This window comes from Neovison vison, chromosome 9, assembly GCF_020171115.1.
Source record: "Neovison vison isolate M4711 chromosome 9, ASM_NN_V1, whole genome shotgun sequence".
In the NCBI taxonomy this organism is placed as follows: domain Eukaryota; kingdom Metazoa; phylum Chordata; class Mammalia; order Carnivora; family Mustelidae; genus Neogale; species Neogale vison.
The window spans coordinates 91,641,857-91,666,975 of NC_058099.1; the positions used below are offsets into that span (position 1 = coordinate 91,641,857).

The 25,119-nt window shown below is 45.7% G+C and overlaps 1 protein-coding gene across 3 annotated transcripts in view; it reads right to left on the reverse strand.

Moving 5' to 3' along the window:
• Positions 1-25,119, reverse strand: part of PIP5K1B (phosphatidylinositol-4-phosphate 5-kinase type 1 beta) — a 295,704-nt gene that overhangs the window by 171,521 nt on the left and 99,064 nt on the right. For all 3 annotated transcript variants that reach the window (XM_044265941.1, XM_044265942.1, XM_044265943.1), the window contains exons 2-3: positions 10,858-10,942; positions 3,108-3,176 (exon numbers count right to left, since the gene is read on the reverse strand). In XM_044265941.1, coding sequence (XP_044121876.1) covers positions 3,108-3,176 — 69 coding nt within the window. In that variant the 5' untranslated portion in view covers positions 10,858-10,942. The remainder of the gene's footprint in view (positions 1-3,107; positions 3,177-10,857; positions 10,943-25,119) is intronic.

Below are 25,119 nucleotides of genomic sequence, written 5' to 3' on the forward strand. Positions count from 1 at the left end.
TAGCGGATTATGCGAAATGCCACTTGCTTTGGCACTTAATACCAATTTGAGTCATTATGTAATTTTTTCATGTGGGTCTTTTTTACCTTAAACCAACTCTATAGTCATAGAGGGCAGGGATCAGGTCCCAAGTGCCTTTCTTTGGCATCTTCCGCTCTTCCTACCTCACACCTTTCCTCCAACAGTGGCGAGGCTGCAGGCTGGCCCTCGTGGGAAGGTCAGACGTGATGGGCCGTGTGTTGCTTTACCCAGAGTGTACGTCTGAAAAAGTCTGAACCAGTTGCCAACCTTTAAACCTCGGGAGATGCCCCATCAGAGTGCACATTCTAGTTTCTCAGGCATCAGCACGCCTGGGCGAGCACTCATGCTTGCTGGATGGTGCCAAGGGCCACCGGCCCGTTTAAGAAAGACGTACTTTCCTGCTGACCCCTTTCCCTGGGGTCATCCCCTCCTGTCCCCTGTGGGGCCTCTGCAGGCATTTGCGTTGACAACCCTGTTGGGAGACACTCCATAAATGAGCTAAGGATGGAAATAGTACACTTTGTAAACACAGCCACGCGGCCCTCAGCGCCCGCCTTCACGGGCACCACGCTTGCTGGAAGCAGGTCAAGTCGAAGTTCTTATTTCGGCTGTGAGCTCAAGACAGGAGCCTCGCCCACTGATTTTAGCGATTCTCCTTCGGCTATTGAGAATGGATCGTGGATTAGGGAAACGGTCAGCGGAAAGAACAGAAAGTAGCCAGCTTCCGCAATCACGCGCAGATAATCAAGACTCAGAGGAGCGCGCTGTCCCGGGAACCCTGAGTGTTCCCTACAAACGTGGAAATCCCAGCCCTCGTGATGCTGAGTGCGTCTGGCAATAGTCCAGAGAAACTGGGGCTCGGCAGAGGAAGCCCAAGCCTCCTTGTTAACTCTAACCCACAGTGATCTCTCCTCCTTTGAACCCTTTATTACAGACTATGGGGTTCTAAAGTTGTTTTCATGTCTTGTCCCTCCCACTCAACTGTAAGTTCATATAAACTCCTTTGATACCCTTCCCTGTCCAGTACACAAGGTCAGGAGGTCGTCCACAAGGACTCCCTTCAGTCAGAGGCAAAAACCCAATGGGTCAGCAAAGCTCCTCATGAAAAAGGTGTATCCCTCATCAGGCCTCCTGGACTGGGAAAGTAACGTAACTTCAAGTATTTGCATAAGGGACAATTCTTAATGAAATCCAAGCTGGCCTTGAGGACACTCGGCTAGTCTATTGGTTATCTTCCTGGTTGTCTGTCATTTGCATATTGGCCCAGCACAAACCTCACGTCTTCACGAAGGTCATGGGGCAAAAATATGAAGCTACACATGGTCAACTCGGGCACCATGCTGGTGGAGACAAGGGGACAGGAAGCAAAACTGCCTTTTGCTGGAAACGTTAGTCTGACCAGGTACAAGCCCACCACTGATAATACTCAGTCCCTACTTCTCCACTATGTCTGACCCACAAGAATGGTCCTGGTGCCCTTCAATCAAAATTCATTAAGTGTGAGAATTCTCTTTATCTGTGACTAATTTAAGGACGCTCTCATAATAGAAAATGTAGTTAATTTGACATCAACTGGATCAACAGGTCTTGCTATCCACGAAGGAGTAAAATGCAAATGGGAAAGTTAAGATAGAGAGCCACATATCCATACACAAACCTCCTACTCCCAAGATGGAAGGAAGGCAAGGACTTTTAGAAATAAGATGCACAGTCCATTTAAAAGCAGGAGCAGGGGTGCCTGAGAAGGCAGACGCCCCTGTAATGCATCTGCACATACGCCTCCTTGCCAGGAGCGAGGAAGTTACCAAAGTCAAAGAGCGACAAGGTGAAGTACCTTAGAAAGGCTGGTAGGAGATTTTTGTGAAATGGGCTTAAGATACAGAATCTGAGGGGCGCCTGGGTGGCTCAGTGGGTTAAGCCTCTGCCTTTCGCTCAGGTCATGGTCCCAGGGTCCTGGGATCAAGCCCTCTATCAGGCTCAGTGGGGAGCCTGCTTTCCCCCCTCTCTCTGCCTGCCTCTCTGCCTGCTTGTGATCTCTCTCTCCCTCTCTGTCAAATAAATAAATAAGATACAGAATGTGAGAGGCTTAGAAAGGGATGGCACAGAATTTCACGTTCCATTTTTTTTTTTTAAATAAAAAGGGAAAAATGTGTAAAATTTTGGAGGGAAGTAGCAAGTCTATGAAAAGATTCTTGTACAGGGGTATGCCTGGGTGGCTGAGTTCATTAAGTATCTGCCTTCAGTTCAGGTCACAATCCCAGGGTCTTGGATCAAGCCCCACACGGGACTCCCCGCTCAGTGCGGAGCCTGCTTCTCCCTCTGCTGATGCCCCTTCCCCTGCTTGAGCTCTCTCTCTCTCTCTCCGAAAAATAAAATCTTAGAAAAAACGATTCACACACCGGACAGAACACACTGTCCACATAAGGGCCTGCTTCTTAGGAATAAGAAGAGTTTTTGAATAACTCCCTCCTGTCAATTTTTTATAGCACAGTAACTACAATAAGCAGAAACGTGCCCCCCACCCCCCGCAAAGATGTCCCCGTCCTAATCATTACAAGCCACAAAATGTTATATGGCGAGGCGGAGTTCAAGCTGCCAAAGAAATCAAGGTTGCTAACCAGCTGATTTTAAAAACTAAGGGATGCTTCTGGATTATCTAGAAGGGCTCCAGGTTATCACAGGCATCCTTCAAAGCATCAGAGCCGTACAGCCTGAGAAAGATTCAGCTGGTCTCTGCAGGCTTTGGAACTGGAAGGGAATCCTAACACAGGCAATGCAGGCAGTCTGGAGAAGCTGGAGAAGACAAGGGAACAGACTCTCTCCTAGAGCCTCCGGGAATGACGGCAGCCCTGTAGACACCCGGATCCCAGCCCAAGACCCGTGTCAGCCTCGGGACTACAGGATGCTGCATCTGTGTCATCGGAACCATGGAAAGTGTAGTAACTGTGGAGAGCAACAAGAAACTAAGGCAGTAACTTACATGCAACGCTTTACAGGGAGAGGAGGCCTAGGACAGATTAACATTCCAGGCAATGAAAGTGTTCCCTTTCTCTGAGCGGAAGAAAGAAAACAAAACTGTCACTCACTTTTTTATAAGTTTTTTCTTCATTCTGTTTTCCGGGTGCGGCATCTCCATTTTCAGCAGCAGACGACATCTGTAAGAGCAAAATGGAACCCTGTGAAGTTCCGACTCTACCCTGCACTACCATCGGCTAAGAATATTGTTAACTGGAGAATCCAGTTTGGTTCATTATGTTTTTGTGTCTTTTGCTGCTGTTTCCAAGAAATGAAGAGATTTCTCAAAATCAAAAAAAAAAAAAATCTGTGTCCCTCAATCTTTCTGAAAGAAATCTTTACCTCTCAGTCATTTTGGTTGTACACTGTACTGGCCCCCATGTGCTCTCACAAAGGCAAGTCTCAGCCCACATCGTGGGTACAAGAGTCTTCCTATAAAGTCTTAAAAAAAAAATCAACAACAAACTCTCTTCTAATTGAAGATGCTTCCTATAAAAGCATTTGGAAAGTACCCAAAAACATAAATCATAACAAAAGAAGTACTCAATTCTACTGTCCTTGGGCAACTCCACGCTTCACATTTGGGCAAATTTACTTCCACCTTTTGTTTCATGCACTACTCTACTAAAAGTATTAGGATCCCATCTCGACCCTGCAGTTTTCAATGAACATTGATATAATATGCCTTTTCCCACTTGATTATCAGCATCTCATTGTTAAGAATACTGATTTTTTTTCTAGTTGCATGAGAAACCATTGTGTGAACACAACTATGTATTAATAAGTCAGTTAATAATGCTAATGTTAGTCCTGAACACTACATCTGAAACTAATGATGTATACTATGTTGGCTAATTGATTTAAGTTAAAAAAAATAATGCTAATATTAAAGAATGGGGAGGTGGCCCAAGGGATTTGCTTCTACAAATGATACAACAGTTATTATTTTGTGCTTCTTTTTTTGTCTAGTGTCAATGTTTTCTTAGATTTCTAGAATTATAAGGTCATTAGAAAAACACATTCTTTCCAAGAAACAATTTTCTTCCCAAGAATATACCCATTCATACTATTATCAGTGACTGGGAGCTCATTTCATTTCATGTTCAGCCGTATTATTTTAATCATCTTTGCTAATTTCATAAGTGAATGAAAGTATCTCTTGATACTAATGTGCACTTCTAAAAATTACTGGTGATAACTAATATGGCCGGCATATCTTTTTTGAGCTCCTGTTTCTTCTGAGTTTTCTATTACTATTTCCATTTATCTATGGGGCTCTTCGTGTTTTAGTTATTGAGTTTTACCTATTACGTTACTATTTCTAGTGCTTTTCTTCTGATTTTTATGTATCGAGGTAACTAATCAGTCTGCAACCACCTTATTCATGTTTTCCACGCTGCTGTCTTTCATAATGATGACACAGAATAGTTCTACATTCTTCATACTCAACACTATTGATTACCTTTGTGATTTCTTCCAGTGTTTTACAGCAAATATTTTTTTCCCGTTGGGATGTATCAGATTTTCAGACACGTTCCTTTCCCCTCTTAATGCTAAGATTTTTGCACTTAACTATGAATTCACCTGAATTTTTAAAGCCAGTTACATATACTGCAAACAAGGACAACTACATAATCAGGGAACCATGACTTTTAAGGGTCCTTCTTTTAAGTTTTTTTTTGTTTTGTTTTGTTTTGAGAGAGAGAGAGAGAGAGAGAGCACAAGCAAAAGAAGCACAGGGAAAGGCAGATTCTCAAGCAGGCTCTGGCAGAGCCCCATGTGAGGCTCAGTGCCATAACCCCGAGATCATGACCTGAGTGGAAACCAAGAGTTAGAGGCTCAACTGACTGAGCACTCAGGTGCCCCAAGGGTATCATCTTAAGTTGCACGAAGCTCATTCATTACACCGAGGACAGGTAACTTCTGAGTTTCTTGTAAGACTTTGAAGCACATGTTATTTTGTTTCATCTTCTTTAATAAGAGAATTTTTTTAACTGAAGTATCATCGACACAATGTTACATTAGTTTCAGGTGTGCAGCACTGTGATTTGACAAGTCTGTAGGTTCTGCTGTGTTCACTGCCCGTGCAGCTACCAGCTGTCACCAAAGAACACTGTCCCAGGGCGCCTGGGTGGCTCAGTGGGTTAAGCCACTGCCTTCGGCTCAGGTCATGATCTCAGGGTCCTGGGATTGAGTCCCACATCAGGCTCTCTGCTCAGCAGGGAGCCTGCTTCCTCGTCTCTCTCTCTCTCTCTCTGCCTGCCTCTCTGCCTACTTGTGATCTCTCTCTGTCAAATAAATAAATAAAATCTTCAAAAAAAACAAAAAACAAAAAAACACTGTCCCAGCACCGCTGACTTTATTCCTCATGCTGTGCCCTCTACACCGGGACCTACCCTATCACCGGAAGCCCGTGTCTCCCGCTCCCCTTCACCCACCTTACCCACCACACCCCCAGCCCTTCCCCTCTGGCAACCAGCAGCTTCCTCTCTGAATTCATGGGTCGGCTTCTGCTTTTCTTTATTCATCTGTTTTTTATTCTCCATAGAGGGGGAAGTCATTTGGAGTTTGTCTTTCTCTGACTGACTTATTTCACTTTGTATAATGCCCTATAGGTCCAGCCGTTGTGTCACAAATGGCAACATCTCATCCTTTCTTACCGCCAAGTAAGAGAGAGAGAGAGTGTGTGTGTGGTGTGTGTGCGCGTGCGCGCCCGTGTGTGCGTGCGTGCTTATGTGTATACCACATCTACCTTATCCATTCATCTACTGATGAACACTTGGGTTGCAGAAAAACATTTTAAATCTTGGGATTTTAATAGTTATAGTGTGTAAATCTAAGAATTTGCTAGCCATTTTGGGGTGCCTGAGTGGCTCAACTCGTTAAGCATCTGACTCTTGACCTTGGCTCAGGTCATGAACCTTGGGCTCCTGAGAACAAGCCCCACGCTGAGCTTGGAGCTGGTCACAGAGTCTGCTTAAGATTCTCTCTCTCCCTCTCCCTCTGCCCCACCCCCACTGTGAACACATGTGATCTTTAAAAATAAAAGAATTTGCCAGCCATTTCCCTGCACTGGAACTCAATGATTGCCATGAGCTTGACAGGACTAAAAGCCACTGAAGAAAATTAAAGAATGGAACATGGAAACCTCACCAGACCCATTACTCCCTGCCCATCAAAGCATTCTCTTAGCTAAATTAACATTTCCATTTGTGTCCATATAACTAGCTGAGTTATAATCTGTCCATTATAGTACAGACAGGTTCTACCTGCTATAGCTTCCCACACTTTATCTGCTTAATATATTTTAAAAATAACTGATTTTCTAGTTTCTTCATAATATTTTGGTGAGGTTTGAATACTATATTAGTGGAATTATAAAATCTGAAGGATCTATTAATAACAGGTTCAGTATGAAAAACTAAACCTGATTGTGCCTCTGCAAAAGCTCCAATTACATCGTTACTTTAAGAGTATCTAGGTAAATGGGGTGCCTGGGTGGCTCAGTTGGTTAAGTACCTGACTCTTCATTTCAGGTTAGGTCACGATTTCACGGTCCTGGGCTTGAGCTCTGTGTCGGGCTCTGTGCTTGGTGTGGAGTCTGCTTGAGGATTCTCTCTCTCCCTCTCCCTCTGCCCCCTCCCTGCTCACTCTCTCTTTCTCTCTGAAAACTAAATAAATCTTTAAAAAAAGAATATATAGGTATTTATCTGGTAACAGATCCCTGAATAGGCCAAGATCTGGATAACCATAAAAGTTATCAAAGAAATAAAAAACGTAATTGATTTGCCTACTCACAATTCTCAACTTCTAGATGTCAAACTAGATTGTGAATTAAAAGGCAAGCAACAGGTGGAAATACCGGCAACGAACATAGCAGAAGTTAACCCTAAAGCATGAAAGCTTGTCTGAACCGCGCAGAGCCTGTCCCGTGTCTAAGGGCATCACTCCTACAGATCTCACTTTTCTCGTGTCAGCTTCAATCTTTCACTCTATTTCATTCCCATCAGGGTTCCGACGTTTCTTCCACCTTAAAAAACTCTTCCACCTTTTATTGATTCCACTTCCCCCTCATTTCCTTATTCCTCCTTGTGGCAAAACTCCTTGAAAAAGATGTTGCTCCTCTCAAGCCCTGATTCCACTTCACATATTCTCTCTTTAATGCACTTTAATCGGCAGTTTGCTCTCACCACTACCCTGAAAACCTACCCCCTCAAAATCTCCAATGACCTCCGTGTTGCCAAATCCAATGGCTAATTCTATACCCCTATTGTGCCTGATATATCAGATTATTGATAACGATGATCACTCCCCCTTCCCTGACTGATTTCCTTCACTTGGCTTCTAGAGCCCAATAGTCCCTTGTTTCTTAACCACACCCTCCCTGTACCTCCTTGATCACTTCACAGTCTCTTCAGATGGTTCCTCTTAATGTTGGAGTGTCTAAGGCTGACTTCTTGGTTCTTGTCTCTATCCATACTCTCTCTGGAATTCCCAATTACCACCCAGATCTCTCTTCTGAGCTCCAGACTTGAATAACCAATGGTCTTCTTGGTATCTTCACTTGGATAGCTAACATAACAGACACCTCAAATTTTGCAAATCTAAAACCCTATTCCTGACATTCCTTCCCAAATTTCCTTCACTTGGACCTTCCCCATCTCACTTAATGGCATTTCCAACGTCTTGCTTCTCAGGTCCCAAATACCAGAGTCTTCTTTTTTTCTCTCTCTCTGTTTTTTGTTTGTTTGTTTGTTTAAGATTTTATTCATTCATTTTAGAGAGAGAAGACAGAGAGAGCACAAGCAGGAGGAGAGGCAGAGGGAGAGGGAGAAGCAGACTCCCTGCCAAGATGGGAACCCAACACGGAGTTTGATCCTAGGACCCAGAAATCATGACCTGAACTGAAGGCAGATGCTTAATCATCTGAACCATCCAGGTGCCCCAAGTCTTCCTTCTCTTACACCATGGTCAACAGGTCAGCACATCCATTGAAAGATGTCCAGAATCCAGTCACCTATCACCACTCCTGCTGTGCGTTCCTGGGCAGGGCCACCATCTTGTTATGTGTGAGATATCCTTCATGGCCTCCCAACGGGGCTTGATGCCACCCTTGCCCTCTGATAATCTACTCTCTGCTAGAGTGATCTATCATTAAACCTAATCAGATCATGCCACTTTGCCCTTAAGACCCCACAGTGGTTTCCCTTGACACCCAAAGTCAAAGCCAAAGTCTTACAGTGGTTGACGTGGCCCGGCATGATTTTCCAATCCTCTTCCTATTCCTCCCTCTGACCTCAGCACCTCTGAGCTCGTCCCCTTGCCTCTGCTTCAGACACTCTGCTGTTTCTCAAAGACACCAGAAGGCAGCTAAATTAAGGCATCCTGCCTGAGCTATTCCCACTGCCTAAACAATCCTTCCCAGCCACACACCTGCTTATCTCCTTCAGGTCTTGGCTCAAAGGTCAACTTCTATCTGATGCTTAGCCTGATGGTCCTATTTTAAACTACAACTTATTTGGCACTTCCCTGCCCCTATTTCCTCTTAACTCTCCTTAATCTTCCTTCTTTCCTTCCTCCCTCCCACCCTTTTTTTTTTTAAGATTTTATTTATTTATTTGACAGACAGAGATCACAAGTAGGCAGAGAGGCAGGCAGAGAGAGAGAGAGAGAGAGAGAGAGGAGGAAGCAGGCTCCCTGCTGAGCAGAGAGTCCAATGCAGGGCTCCATCCCAGGACCCTGAGATCATGACCTGAGCCGAAGATAGAGGTTTAAGCCACTGAGCCACCCAGGTGCCCCCTTCCCTCCCTTTTTAATCAAATGTATGACTGTTCATTATTTTTCAGTCACTTTAAAATTTAAAAGTAATGTTTAAATTAAAAAAAAAATTTTCTTCCCTAAGTAAAACAAATCCAGCTACCCACAAAGAGTAATTGTTAATATGTGGCTATTCTACCATTTGATCTTTTTCAAATGTGTGTTTTATTTTTTAACAAAACTGGGATCAGCCATTATATGTAAACTTGTACTTGCCCTTTCCACTTTGTCATAAACATTTTTCTGCATCACTAAATATTAATTAGAAAAAATGTCTAACATCTAAATAATTCTATCATGAAAATGCATCACATTTTGGTACTTATTAGTGGGCACACAGGACGCTTCCTGCTTTTCTTTTATAAACAAAACTATACTCTGTGTTCTTACATTTCTTTTTTTTTTTAATATTTTATTTATTTATTTGACAGAGAGAGATCACGAATAGGCAGAGAGGCAGGCAGACAGGGGGAAGCAGGCTCCCTGCGGAACAGAGAGCCCAATGCGGGGCTCGATCCCAGGACCCTGAGATCATGACCTGGGCCGGAGGCAGAGGCTTTAACCCACTGAGCCACCCAGGCACCCCTGTTCTTACATTTCTAACAGCAAGTCTAAAACAGCTGCCAGAGAATCTTATAATAATGTCTAGGGTAAAATACACCTACTTTAGATCTCTACCAGCCACAAGTGTTTTCACTTAAAATCACAGAAAACACTTGGCCCACTCTGGGCAAAAATATAATTCTATTTTGCGTTTGTATGATTCATGGTAAGGACAGACATCTTTGTCATGTTTCTTTGGTTCTTTGTATCTCTTCGGTGAATTCTGTCTATGAAGCTCTAGCCCATTTCTCTACTAGGGTATGCTTACGTCTCCAACTTAGTAGGTGCCAAGGACAGTAAGAGTTGGCTTTTCTTTAACCAACTGTGGCATAGATGCAACAGAATGGAGATTTCCCTAACGAATGCCATGTCAGGTTTTCACTTTAAGACTTGGAAGCTTCAAAAACCAAAAAACTTCAAGAGCAACTCTGAAGGGTGCCTGGAAAAACCACCTTAGTGAGGGGTTTTTAATTTAATTTGATTTAAACCACCAATGCTCACTGGCAGGAATGCAGGACATAGGACAAGATGGTCTCTCTCTCTCTCTCTCTTTCCATTTTTTTTTTTTTTAACTCCTAGGGCATCCCTGAATAGACAGTAGGGAAGAGGAGGAGAGAAACAGGCAAACTACCATTCTTTAAAAAACAATTCCCTTGAAGCAGCACAAAATAGACAATAATGCTAATAATGATAAAGGGATACTGTGAAATGTTGCCTGAATTGTGTTTCTTAGGCTGATGTTTCACTAGGGTCCTGTGGACCAATCACCAGGACATCTGTGCAGGGGAGGCAAACGAGACGCCAGGGAATGTTCTAGTAAACTGCAAACGGCCATTTGAAAGGGACACAGTGGTAATTACTGTTTGTTCTTAGAATCGCTGTATCCCTGTACCAGTCAAGGTACATCATGTATAACTACAGGAGCTTAGAGAACTATGTTTTAGAAAGATTATATACAATTATATACATTTCTCTATGTGTATGCAAGGCAGGAGGAAAGAAATTCACAGAACGACGGGTGATTATCTGCGGATGATGGGGTTATAAATGCCTTGGGTTTTCGTTTTTATATTTTGCCATATTCTCCAAGGATTCTGCAGTGAACGCTCTACATTTGACAATAAGGAAAACACTAATGCTGTTCAAAACCTGAACCGCACGTAGTAATCATCAGCAGAAACCACATCTCCTGGGTTCTGGTTTGCCCCCCGAGGCAGGCTGACATTCACAAAATTTCCTATGTTTCTATTTGCTTGTCATTTGTTTTAAATTTGATAATGTCAAAGTTAAAGGTCATGAACTAGAATTTAGAATATTTATAAATAAATATAAAATAAAAGGGGCAAGAGCTCAATAGTGAGTCAACTGGAATAATTACAAACATAGACTGTGTTTCCTTACCTTTGTAAATGAAATGGCAAGTCATCTGTAGTCAGTCATGATGGGGGACCTATTCATTGTTGAAACGGTTTTCCTTCCCAAGTTCCTGTTAAAACAGAAATTCCTGGTTATTACTTATTCACCTCTCTACCCCTGCTCCCAAAACCCATCAGAGCTGCCTATAGGGATAATACAATGCAGCCAGTTGAAGCTGAAATAAAGAGAGGACCTAATGCTAAAAATGGAGCCAGAAAGGTATTAGAAGAAAATACAGGGGAATACAAATGTAATTTCAGGCTGGCTGTCCTACTAAATAAGACAGTAAATCCATAACCCCTAAAGGAACAATGAGCATATTTGACCCTATAAAAATTAAAAATGTCTACATGACAAGATGCCATAAATAGAGCCAAGAAATGAACAATAGTTTGCAGCTCAAACGACAGGAGATGATACAAATTGATTATAAAAGATTCTAAAGAACAAGACAAACCACATAGTATAAAAATAAGCGGAGGACATGAACTGGAAATATATTTCACCAATAAGCCTATGAAAAGGATAAGCCCCATTAGTGGTAAGGGAACAGGAATTAAAATGACTGAGATGCTATTATCCGCCCATCAGGTTGGCAAACGTTTCAAAGATGGCAGACACCCAAGGCTGGTAAGTATGATAATAAGCAGGTACGTTTCCCACACCATTGGAATGACGCTTTAGCCTTTTAACAGAAATGACTGTAACAACGGTCCTTCAACTAGTTAATGTACTTACCAAGTTTGGCTCAAATTCTAAGATTCTTTCCCAGAGAAATACAAGTACTAGAACTTTAAAGACATGTGGGTAAGGGTGTTTATTCCTGCTTGGCTTATGATAATACGATTAGAATTCTATCATATTCTCCTACATTTCTTTCTGGTTTTTGTCTTAACATTTCCGTAACAATGCTGGCCAGTGTATAACGTATGTCTAACAGTGTCCTTGCAAAATGTATTCTTTGTTTTTAGAAGTATTTTTTCTTTACTTGTAATTTAATAATTTTACTTTTGGGTTCCATTGTGGTTGACATACACCACTTCTGTTTTCCATTTTTTAAGATTTTATTTATTTGCCAGAGAGAAAAAGAGAGAGAGCACAAGCAGGAGAAGCAGCTGGCAAAGGGAGAAGCAGGCTCCCTGCTGAGCTGGGAGCCCAATGTGGGACTCAGTTCCAGGACCCTGGGATCATGACCTGAGCCAAAGGCAGACGTTTAACCAAGGGACCCACCCAGGCGTCCCTCTGTTTTCCTTTTATTTGCATATACTTGGTATTTGCAAATAATGCATATCCTTGTCCATTTAACTTTTTTAGTTGTCATTTTGTTTTATCTGTGTTCCTTACAAATAACTTAAAACCAGGTTTTCATTTTGTTTTTGCCAATTTTAGACTCTCATTTGAAAGGGGATTCCAAAAAATTCACATCTATTGTGTTATGATTTTTTAAAAAAGATTTTATTTATTTGAGAGAGAAAGAGAAACCGAGCACAGGAGCAAGGAGAGGTGCAGAGGGAAAGGGAGAAGCAGGCTCCCTGCCGAGCAGAGACCCTGATGTGGGGCTCGATCCCAGGACCCTGGGACCACGACCTGAGCCAATGGCAGACGCTTAACCAATTGAGCCACCCAGGCGCCCCTACTGTGTTATGATTACATTCGGTTTGCTTCTATCTTGTTTGTTTACTAGCAACTACAATTTACTGTAACATTTATTTTCACCCATTTCTTCTTTGCTGGATGAACCAAATCATAATTCCATTTTTTTTCCTCCTAGTAATGAAAACATTTTATTCCATGTCTATCTGCTTTGTTATCATTCTATTTTTAAATCATTAAGAAAATCTATGCTTTCCTCTCAACTCCGTCAGTCTGCTTCTGTGGAGAGCCACCTTCCCGGGGCGATGGCCTCTGTGGGGTAGCCCACATCCCGTGACGGAACGATGAGGCAGCTCCCGGCCAAGCTGGACAGGCTTCAGGAGTCCTTCACAGGAGCCTGACTTCTCCCTCTGCTTGCCCAGCCGCGCTCCCTCCCCTTCTCCTTCCACAGATTCTCTATGTCTCCACAGGTGTGCTTCAACACCGCAGAAATTTATTCTCTCACAGTTCTGGAAGCCGGAAGTCCAAAGTGAAGGTTGCCAGCAGGGCCACGCTCCCTCTTTGGGTAAAATCCTTCCCTGCTTCTGGCGGTGACCATTGAGCCTCCGTGTCCCATGGCTGCGGCTGCATGGGTCCTGTCGTCAGACTGTGTTCTCCCCATGTGTCTCCCCATGTGTCTCTGTCTTCACACAGCATCTTCCTCTCCTTATGAGGACGTCAGTCACACTGCATGAGGGCCCGGCCTCGTGACCTCATCTGAACTTGGTGACATTGCTAAAGGCTCCATGTCCAAGGCCACATTCGCAGGTAGCAGGGGTTAGGACTTTAACATCTATTTTTTCTTTGCGGGACACAATGCAATTCAACACAGGTGTGGACCTCTACTAAGTATCTTACACCCGAAACTCTGTTTCATGGCCTGTTTCCAGAGAAACCAACCCACGACCCCTCCTCTCTTCCCCATCCACAGGAGGTGCTTTAAAATATTTTTACTTTCTCACTGTTTCACTTCTAACTATGAAATACCTCCCCTTAATTCACAGGGCTCTTCTGGTGGAAGGAGTCTTCCGGGAAAAGTTACACTTCATGTCACATTCTCATCATTTCTTTAGATTCGATCACTACAAGGTTCCTTGCTCATCCTCGTTTCTCCGGCTCTCCGTCTTGCCCTACCGGGACACACTTCTTTCTGACTCAACTTCATTTGGTTGGGACACTTCCTAATTTCCTCAGCAGTGACACCCTGATGGCCCACTTTGAGTCACTCCATGTCCAGATAGGTCTTTCTTTGGGCCTCCTATATGACTAGATCTCATATAGATCTTGGCTGGTTACTGGCTTCTTTGCTCGGTCCTTTTCCTTCAGTTTCCTATAAACACAGCAGTGCCTTGCTCCTGCCTCCTGGCTCACAGGGGAATCGTTTCACGCTAGTCTGATGCCCCGGCCTTGGTAACGTACTGATTTCCTCGTCTAGAAACACCTATGAGAGTTTCCTCTTTCTCTCTTTTTAATGGAAACATAATTAACACAGTGTTTGTTGTAATAGTTTCAGGTTTTCAGTATAACGTAACACTTCATTATATTTCTCAGTGCTCATCAAGGTAAGTAGACCCTTAAGCCCTTTAACTACTTCTCCCAACCCCCACCTACCTCCCCTCTGGGAGCCATCAGTTTGGTTTCTGTATTAGGAGTCTATTTTTGAGGCGGGGGGTCTGTTTCTTTGTGTATGCGTGTGTCCACTGGTTTTGTTTCTTAAATTCCACCCATGAATGGAATTACTTGGCATTTATCTTTCTCTGTCTGACATATTTTGCTTAGTATGATTCCCTCTAGACCCATCCATATTGTTGCAGATGGAAGATCTCACTTTAAGGCTGAGTAAGAATCTATTGTATAAATATACCACATCTTCTTGATCCACGATTTACCAGTGGACACTTGGGTTGATTCTGTATCGTAAACAGCGCTCCAACAGACAATGGGGCGTATATCTTTTCAAATTAGTGTTTTTGTTTTCTGTGGGTAAATATCCAATAGCAGGATTACTGAATCATATGGTAATTCTGTTTTTAATTTTTTGAGAAACCTCCGTACTGTTTTCCACAGGGTCTGCAACCAGCTTGCATTCCCACCAATGGAACATCTTCTCCACATCTTGGCCAGCATTTGTTATTTCTTGCATTTTGGATTCTAGCCATTCAGACAGGTGTGAGGTGATGCCGCATTGTGGTTTTTTGATTTGCATTTCTCTGACCAAGAGTGATGTTAAGCATCTTTCCGTGTGTCTGTTGGTCATCTGTATGTCTCCTTTGGAAAAATGTCTATTCAGATGCTCTGCCCATTTTAAAATTGGATACTGGCATTCTATGTGTGTTGACCTGTATAAGTTCTTTATATATTTTGGCTATTAACCCTTTACTGTATATATCTCTGGCAAATATCTTCTCCCATTCAGTAGGTTGCCTTTTTGTTTTGTTGATGATCTCCCTTGCAAAAGGTGCAAAAGATTTTTATTTTGGTGTAGTCCCAATGGTTTAATTTTTCTTTTGTTCCCCTTGCCTCAAGACACAGGTCCAGAAAAATGTTTCTATGGATCACTACCTGGTAGAGGTTTTATAGTTTCAGGTCTCACATTGAGGTCTTTAACCCACTTTGAGTGTATTTTTGCGTACGCTGTAAGGAAGCGGTTCAGTTTCATTTTTTGCATGTGTCTGTCCAGTTTTCCCAACACCATTTGTTGAAGAGACGGTCTTTTCCCCAATGCATATTCTTGTCTCCTCTGTTGTAAATCAACTGACCACATAAGTGAAGGTTGACTTCTAGGCTCTCTGCTCTGTTCCATTGATCTATGTGTCTGTTTTCCCGCCAGGACCATGATGTTTTGATTACTGCAGCTTTGTAGTCGATCTGGAAATCTGGGATCATGACACCTCCAGCTACGTTCTTCCTTCTGAAGACTGCTTTGGCTGTTTGGGGTCTTATGCAGTTCCGCACAAACTTCAGGATTTGTTCTATTCTGTGAAAAATGTTGCTGGTATTTTGATAGGGATTGCATTAAATCTGCAGATGGCCTGGATAGTGCGGACACTCTGACAATATGGATTCCTCCAAGCCATGAGCATGGAACAGGTCTCCATGTGTTTGTGTCACCTTCACATTTTCTCATCAGTGTTTTATAGTTTTTGGAATGCAGGTCTTTCCCCTCTTTGGTTAAGTTTATGCCAATGTATTTTATTGCTTTTGGTGCAACTGTAAATGGAATTGCTTTCTTAAATTGAGAGTTCCTTCTTTTAACAGAGTGCAAAAATTCCGTAAGGATAGATGTATCTTTTTTCACTAATCCGGCCAAGTAAAGGGAAACTGACAAGAAGCTGTTACATCGAGGGCCAATGACTTGACTTAAACCATGAATAATATTTAGACTATCTAAATGAGGAACGAATGGACTGCATACCCTTCAGGCAATCCTCCATGAAAATTATTTCTCATAACCAACCTTTTGATAAGAACTGGACAGTAAAGCGCTCAAAGTTATGGTCTCTGGTATGATCCTGATATGCAGTAATTCCAGTGGCCAAGTAAGGGCATAATCAGAAGACTCAGGTCTCCTTAGGGAATGTGTTAACATGAAATCTGATCCAGGCTCCCAGTTAGAACTTATTTTCTTAAATTATCTCTGACAGTCAACAGAGCCAACCGCCAGTGTCCTATGGTTAGAATGTTGAGACAACAGCTCAGATACCCATGATACACACCAAGCAACGAGATTTTTTTTTTAACTATTAAATTCTTACCTATCCTTTCTGATATCTAGTATCTAGATTCTGTTAGCTTCAGGAATAATTTACATAATTTCACAGCCTTCTGCACTTCCGTGCTTTCACTTAATTTGAGGGAAGGAGAGACACGATCATTTGTTGAGCAACACCTATGTGTGAGAAGCGGTCGCATATGTGATCTCATTTAACACTGCAAATAATCCCTTAGCATCCTCCAATTGTGGACACACATAGTTGACTGTCCTGTGACACCCATGGGAGATTGACATTTCTAATTCCGCCAAGGCAGGCTCTCCTGCTGCGAGCCTGATCTGTAGAAGAGAAGCCCTCCATGGGGGCGTGACCCAGTGACCCTCCACTCCCAGCCCCTCCACCTCTGCGTGGCTCTGTTGTTCCCTATCCCAGTGCTAGGCAGCACAACCACCCAGGGAGCTTTCTGGAAATCCAGATTCTTGGTCCACACACCACCACAACTAAATCACTACCTCCGTGGGGTGGGTCTGGGGAATCGGTATTTTCAGCTACAGAGGCTTGGGCTGATCTCAGCCATCCTGACTAGTGAAGGCAATAAATATGTTCTATGACTTCATAAGAGTTGTCAGGGTCCACTGGCAAAAATGGAAACCATTCTGGGTATGTTAGAGAGCAGGAGCTTGGGCACAGCTGGGTGGCTCAGTCGGTTAAGCATCCGACTCTTGGTTTTGGCTCAGGTCATGATCTCATAATCGGAGTCTGCTTGAGATTCTCTCTCTCCCTCTACCCTTCCAGCTGGCACTCTCTTTGCCTCTCTCTCTCTGAAATAAACTAAAAAGAGAGAGAAAGGAAGGCAATACATGGACGTAGTTACAAATGTGACAGGTGAGCTGAAAAGCTAAGCAAACATGGCAATGAAATGCAGAAACTCACATCAGCAGGAAGCCACTAACTGCCTTAAAGGCTAGAGGCATCCCACCAGAAAGGGGGGTGGTTAACAAACCTCAAATGCAGGAGGTTCTCTGTTGGGACAAGAACATCGTGATGAAGGCTGACTGGCAGAAGCTGGAACCACAGAAGGGAAGGTATGTTTGGAGGCATGCAGAAGACAGAGTCACTGATGGAGACACCCCACAAGGCAGAGAGAGGAGGGAAGACACCTTGCATTCTCCCTTACCCCCTGTACCTGCCAGTCCCCGACTATGGCTCCCATGACCAGCCCTCTGGAAACTATCTGAGGCGAGGAGCCTGGAAATGCATCCCAAGGGGGATGGTGGCCCCGTGATACAGAATAGAACAAGGGTGACATACAGCTCTGAGGACAAACAGGCCGATAAGAGGCCACAGAATGACAAACGCAACTGCAAAGAAAGTGGCAAAGCACACAAGAGTCAAGGATGTGAATAAGGAACACGATTCTCAAAGGAAATGTGGATGGGGAGGTAGGCCAGGAGCTGGTACAAACATTTCTATTTATACAGCTCTGGGGATCTTCAAAGAGCTTACGAAGGAGCCGGGGTCCTTCCTCAAGTGTAGGGGTGAGGCGGTAACCGCAGACAATGGTGCTCTCAAGTCAAGAGGGGGCAGGGCTGAGATGCGGCCCGGAGCTGAGTGACCTCAGGTCGGTTCTCTCCACAACCGCACGCTCTCTCTCCTCGCTAGGTGACGATCACAGGACTGTCTACTGACTCGTGCACTTCACTTTTCCATTTGCAAATGCAGCGATATGTATTTCATAATTATTTTCTGTAAAATCTGTTCTTCATCAATGAGTCTCAACCTAGAGGGCGTTTCTGAGTTCACAAGGTTAGGCAGGGGAGCTTTTGAGTACTCTACAGTTACTAAAAGTTTTACATCTGTCACACCCGGGAGCCCACAGTGGAGTCTGCAGTGACCCTGTGAACCTCCAATTTTCCAGCGAGGGCCACGGACATCCGTGTTTTTAATTTGCCACAGAGCGAGTCTGCTCACCATGCAGGGCCAAATGGGGGGGGGCGCAAAACAACTAAATATCTAATTACCCAACTAAATAAGCCAACCAACAGAGAGAAGCAAGAGGTGAGGGGCACTACCCACAAGTCCTTACTGGTCTTCTCATAAAAACAGACACTTCATTAAACACGGACGGAGCAAAGCCACCAGGACGAATAGTCAGAGCGCTAAACCGGCCTCTGAAGAGGGTTTAGGGTTTACGCCCATGTCTGCCATCCACTCCCGGGGACCCTGGGCGCCCATCTTTTCTCTTCTGCCATGAATTCTGCTGACCCCATGAGATACTACCTGTGAATTGGTGCCACTGCCATTTCTTGACAGAGCCTCATCTCAGATCCTCCTTGGAATGAGAAGGAGACTCATTAATGATTTGCTCGTTATGAGTTCAACCTGCCTTATGGGAACTGATCTCCCATAAGATAGCCACATTCAAATGCTTTCTTGCCATTCAGGCTACGTACGGTAACACAGCCTAGAACATTTCCCAAGAGGGAAAGCAATTAAAAGATATTTGGGGCCTTGGTCATGCCTGCTCGCTGATGTTCATCCTCTGGGTTAAAATTATGTTCTTCTGAGTTCACTTCCGTTATCTGCCAGCAAATTAAGTCATGGAATCTTTTATCATTCATTCCATTCAATTCGTTCGTTCATTCATTGAGCATGACATGTCAGGCAGTGAACTTAGCCTTGGAGCCCTAAAGACAAAGATCATAACCTTCGAAGAAGTCACATCCGTAGGAGAGACAGACGTAGGGACAGCTACAGAGCAACGTGGTATGTGTCCTCCTCTGGGTTCTTGTTGGAGGAACTGCCTGAGTCAGCCTTTACGGAGCCTGAGAAACTCCATTTCTGCAGAATACGGAAAAATGGACTTAGCATTCAGGGGACACAAGGTTGAGAAGCAGAGAGGGAGGAAAAATGCCAGGTTGCGCGGGAGCTTGCTTAGAGAGATACCCAACGGCGTGAAGGAGCATACTGAACGCATTTTCGTGGGTGTGCATGAGATGTTGAATTTGCATCTTTTTTTAAGGAATTTACCCAGAAGCAGCCCAAAGGTAAGGATATTACTTCAAGGTTTACAAACAGATTTCCAGATCGCTCATTCTACCTAATGCTTATAAGTCCCTGATCAATCCTTCGCCTGAATAAAAAACACAACTGTGCAAATGTATATATACTCACGAAACCCTCAAAAACCATTCTTAGGAAAATGTCAGCCTTGTAAATAGATCTATTGGGGAGGTAAGAATATTGCCATCCTTCCAGGGCACTAAGTGGTCTCCTATTCTGGAATGTGGCTTTGGCAATGAATAACAACAGTAACAACCAAGCAGCGCAAATCAGAATGGGACGGAAAATTCTCCAAGGCCTAACCACAAGCAACAAAAATGCGCCAAACTGAAAATCCCTGATGCAGTTTCCCCAGTAGAAATGCCTAGATTTTTTAGACCAGAAAAGACTTGTTATATTAGGAAATCCCAGGGCCAGATGTATTTCTTTACAGAATATTTGCAGAAGCTGTCGAAGAAATGCAGCCAGGCTGCCTGTGAGACGGGTGTGCAAGGCAGGGAGATCACCCACACACCCTTGTGTTCAGACACAGGGAGCTGCACAGCTGTGGGGCCTAAAGCTGGACGAACAGAACCGTGGTGCTCCTGGACTCCCCATGAAGTCCCCCCACGCTTTTTGATGAACATCATTTAAGCGAGGTTTCGTTTCATGTGTCTAACGCTTCTATGACCAAGCCACAGCCGAAACCTATTCCCAGGGATGGCGCCGGCTCACTAGGAATCAAAATGGAGGCCAGTCAAGACACCCTGTGGGGCTCGTGGAATCTCTCAGGAAACACATTCGCCCAATCTCAGAACGGATCTCACAAAATGAAGGAACAGAGAAGACAGAAGGCTCAGCATAAAATGAACCCCTCACAATTTGTTTCCAACAAAGGGTGTGCTACAAGGATGCATAGGCCTTTCCAAACCGTCTTCCCAGTACCCCAGAGACAGAAGGAAGCAGCCCATGAAAACCACCTTGAGGGATGTGTGGTTCCCGGACCAGCGCAATTCACAGAATTTCAGGAGAACTCCCGTACTGCACAGCCCCCTCCTGCCCCTGTCTTCGCGTTCGATACCCGAGGACATGGGACGTGTGGGTGTGTTTGGTGGTTGTGTTGGAGGGTCAGGAATCACGACACCTGGGCTTCTGTTTGGCACGTGGGGAAAGAACCTGTGAAGACCGACCTACACTGTTGCTTTCTGGTCTTGTCCCAGAAACATCTGGGACAATCACTCAAGAGATCACACAGCTGGACTTTTTGCCTCGCTCTAATGCTTAACTTTCTTCTTCCCCACTTTTTTGGCTGGACATTTGGTACAAGGCGGACTGCACAATACTGTATTCTTACCACTTTGTAAATTTTCTTTTCTTTTCTTTTTTTTTAAATTTACCAGATCATGCTTTCTGTCCACATTTTATTTCGCAACTATTCACCCCCCCCAAAGACCACATGTCAGGAATCATTCAATTGTTACAATAATAATTCAATTGTTATAATTGTAACAACTGTGTAAACCATATGCAAATGTAAAGCCAGGTAAGAGGGGTAGAAAATGTTTGGCTTCAGAAGGAAAGAATGGAAACCTATTTGGTTTTGCTCCTGTAGCAGTTTGCAAAGTGTTTCCGGATCCATTTCATCTACTGAGAAAGCCTAAGTAACAGATCTCCTGAGTGCCCCAAGTGCAAAGGACAGCTGGTGGCTTACCCCCAGAGAACTTCCTCTGAACCAGGTGCTCGTGGAGTGGGGGCAGGGGTAAGGGTGGGGGTGGGGGGGGGGGTGGGGCCGTGGAGGGGAGAAGGTGTGAGAAGATGGAAGGGAGAGGGGAGGGGATGGAGGGGGTATAGCAGGGGGGAGTGGGGGGTCAGTGCAGGGGTATGGGGTGAGTGCTCTGTGTGTTGCGGGGCAGAGTCTGAAAGCTGAAATAACCTAAAAGTACGTAGGGGGGACTGTGGCTGAGCACAGGAAAGATGGTAAGGGCAGAAAGTCGCCCAGTAGAAGAAAAATTCTGTCCAAAAATATTCTGCAGTTCCAGGCTTAATGAACTCAACCAGCAGTAAGTAATATGGGCAGCTTCCGACGAGGCACAGATATAAATGGAGAGAGACAGGGAAAACATGAGTAATGAGATGACCAACGTCTGACGTGCTCCTGGTCCGGAACGATACTCATCTACTCCGACGCCGGTTCTGGAAATCCTGTCCATAAGGCACATTGGGGGGACACATAATGAATACGATGGTCCCCGTTGTCAAGGCGCTTAAGAGAGAAGCCAAAACACAAGCCCACAGCATAATGAGAAAGTCTTTAACAGGATTAGGAGTTAATTCCTTTTCCTTGGCTTTGCTTCTAACAAGTATTCAATTATCGCAGTCAGAGGGCTCATCTGGAATGTTCCAAAAAATGCAATGAAGAATTAAAAAGGGGAAAAAAACCCCAAGGCCAAGAGGTCATAAATCGGCTATTAATCAGTAGATATTAAATTTCCCAAGTGTTTGCTATGTGCCCAGTTGTGCTGAAGACACAATGGGCTGAGAGCTTCTTTCAATGGACCAACCGCTTAGCTGGAGAATCACCGGTAATAGGCAGTGTTCAGAGGACAGGGAGGGGACAGAGGTCCAGGTAAGGGGTCAAGGCAGGGGTGTGGAAGGGGACTGCTGGTGAGGGAGGGAGACTGACCGAACAGAGGGGAATCAAGGTGAAGACAGCAAGCAGCCCCGGGCTGAACTGCCCTGGGAGCCAACCATGACTATCACAAATTGGGGGGTATCTGCTGAAGGCTTTTGAGTAACGGGCCATCAAGACTTTTTAAAAGTGTTATGAAGAGGAGACAAGAGCAGCGGGAAGGGAGGGCCAGACTGAAGGCATGCATCCAGCCACAGGGATGGCAATCTAGAATATTCCGGTGGAGACAGAGACTGAGCAGAAGGCACCCCGCATGGTGCCGACGTGGAAAACGTCACCAGAACCTGGCCACTGGCTGGGTCAGGGGGAGCAGGGCAGGGGGACGTCCGACACGACTGAGGTTTCAAGCTTCACTACCTAGGGACGGTCACGCCACTAGTGCGACTTCTAAGAGCAGCAGCCGCTCTGCTCCTCCCTGGTGTGTCCCTTGCCGCGACCACCCCAGCTGCACAATTAAGCCGGTGTTGGCCTTGGCCTCATCAGGTCAGGCCCAGGACGGTGCCAGCCCAAGTCACGGATGAGTGGAACTCAGAACAGGCAATTCACCAGACGGCAGACAGACACACAGACAAGGCCCTGCGTTTCCAGGGAGACAGACAGACAGAGTCCAAGTGCCTGATGGTCGTCCCGCCCTGTGAATCCTGTCGTAATCCCCAGCTAGACACTGGGTTCTGGAAGGCCCCAGCCATCTACCTAACGCGTCCACCATTCACTTCTAATCTGAGGAAGACAGAGACAAAAAAAGAGAGAGAGAGAGGGAGAGAGAGAAAGAAAAGAAAAGTACCCTCGGTAGTCTGTCACAGGCTTAGCTGAGGTTACGGGCCCACCCTCCACCTGTCACCCTCTCCTCTGAGCCACCTGCTGTCGGGACAGACGGTGACAGCGTGGTGGTCACGGGAACGGGCTCTGAGTCACACTGTCCGGCTTCCCCAACTGTGCGGTCTCCCTGAGTCCTTCATCTGTGGGCCTCAGTTCCCTCATCGGAGCGATGGGGGAACAACAGGGCCTTTCTGGCCGGGCAGGGGTGAGGACTGACCCATCTGTAAAGCCTTTTCAGGGACCCCGGCCCAGAGCACGCTCCAGAAGTACAAGGTCACCGTCATCGCCATCAGCTGCCCTCCCTGGGACGGGCACTGCAAGACGGAGATCCCGTCACTGCTCTGCTTCCGAACTTCCTGTGGCCGTGGAGGTGACCCAGGCCACTCAGGGTCCTGCAGAGTCTGGGCATCCACCCAGCTCAGGCCGCTGTTCTGCCTGCCTGCCTCCCTCCCTTGGGGCGGAGAGAGCCTAGACACACACACACACACACACACACACACACGTGCACGGCTCCCTGCACCTCACGTGGCACTCTCCAGTCTCAAGAGACCGCAGACCGCACCCCTGCCTGAGCCCACAGGGTTTGCTCACCCCGAAAGGGCCTCTCCGTGAACCCGGGTATCAGTCAAGGGTCTCCCGTCTCTGAGGACTTCCTGATTCCTTCCATTCTAGAAGCACACAGTGCCTCCCGGGCAGTGCCTCCTCACCCTCTGCCCACCGCTCCCATTCTGGTGTTTCCGGGGCCCCAGAGGGCCTCTGCCCTTGGTCCCATTCATAATTAGGACTCCAGCGGATCCGGGGAGCACCTCCTGTGCCAGGCACACCTGTAAGGACTGCATGAATTAACGCAGGCGATTCTCCCAACACCTGATAGGAGGTTTCTGTGATCATCCCCATTTTTTTACAGAGGAGAAAACCAAGGCACAGAGACGTTACATAACTTACCCAAGCTCACGCAGTAAGCGAGCGCAGAGCCAGGATGGGAGCGTGCACGGCTCTTAACCACTCTGGGACTACATACCACCTATTTTAAGACTTCATTTATCTCCTTCTGTCCCTCCCCGCCATCTCTGCAGCTCATCTCCTGCCTCCCAGAGGGATGAATGGTCCCTTCGCTGGCTGCCATCCCCATCTGCGACACCGACGCCCAGCCTTCTGTCCCGGGCACAGCTAAGGTGTCTGTATTCCTTCCAGCACACCCCTGCCTGGAGCACCTCCCCCCCGTCATCCCCAGTTAGCCTTTTTCCTGGATTCTCTCTCTCTCTCTCTGTCTCTTCACCTTGGGAACAGGAGCAGGTCTGTTCTCTCCTGAGACCCTCCATGTCCTGCCCCTGCCACTCTCTCTGGGGGCAACCTTGTCTCACTTCCCTTACGCTCAAGGTCAAACCCTCCAGAGACATGGGCACGCTCCCCGCCTTCACTTCGAGAAGCACAGCAATTCCCGCTCCTGCCCACGTCCACGCCACACGTGGTTTTGCCCTCGTGGTTTCTTTCATGATCTTTCTGTACTTCCCCAAAGCACTGACCTGGGAAAAGCCTTTGAGCTACACTGTGGGCTCGGATGTGTCTGGGCAAGTGACAGACGACCAGTCCTCCTTCACTGAGTGACCGTCTTCCCTTGGCTCCCCGGCATGGCCAACATGACCATTGCCCTAAATCCCTTTCCTGATGTTCCTTACTCACACAACCTGGATCCTGTTTGGGGAGGCAATGTGCCCAGTTGGAGAAACAAGAGAAACCTGTATTCCCAGATATTCTGGAATGAGAGGATGGTGGACGGTGATGTCCTGGGACACCTGCTAAAGAGGCAAACAGAGTCTTCGTGGGCCTTTGTGCCACCTGTCATTTGCTCTTTGCCCTTTTGTCCATGACAGCAGACCTGGGGGAGAGTGTGAGCAGGTTCTTTTTTCCTGGTTCCCCTACCCATCCGAATGCGTCTCTCTTTGGCAGGCTCCCTCCTAATGACTGATGTTCCGTGTGGTGTTCTGAATTTCTTCTTCTCATGCCTTCTGAATCATTTCTTCCATTCCCAGCGGCTTCAAATGTAACCCACCTGTGATGACTTCCAAACAGTGCTGGGTCCCAGCTCTCCTTCTGGAGCTCTAGATCGGCCTTTGTGTTCGGTGGCTTTCGGGGTCCCTGCAGCGTCTTACAGGCTCTATCAATCCTGTAAGCTCCAACTTCCAGGCCTCATATTCCACCCCATTCAGAGAATGCTACTGTCTTCCACCTGGTGGTCCAAGCCCCAAATCCAGGGGCCTTCCCCACTCCTCCTTAATACCCCCCCACAGTCCATCCATCAAGCGCTCCAATCTCAATGGTCGTCTTTGGTTCTGACCCTTTCTTGGCAAC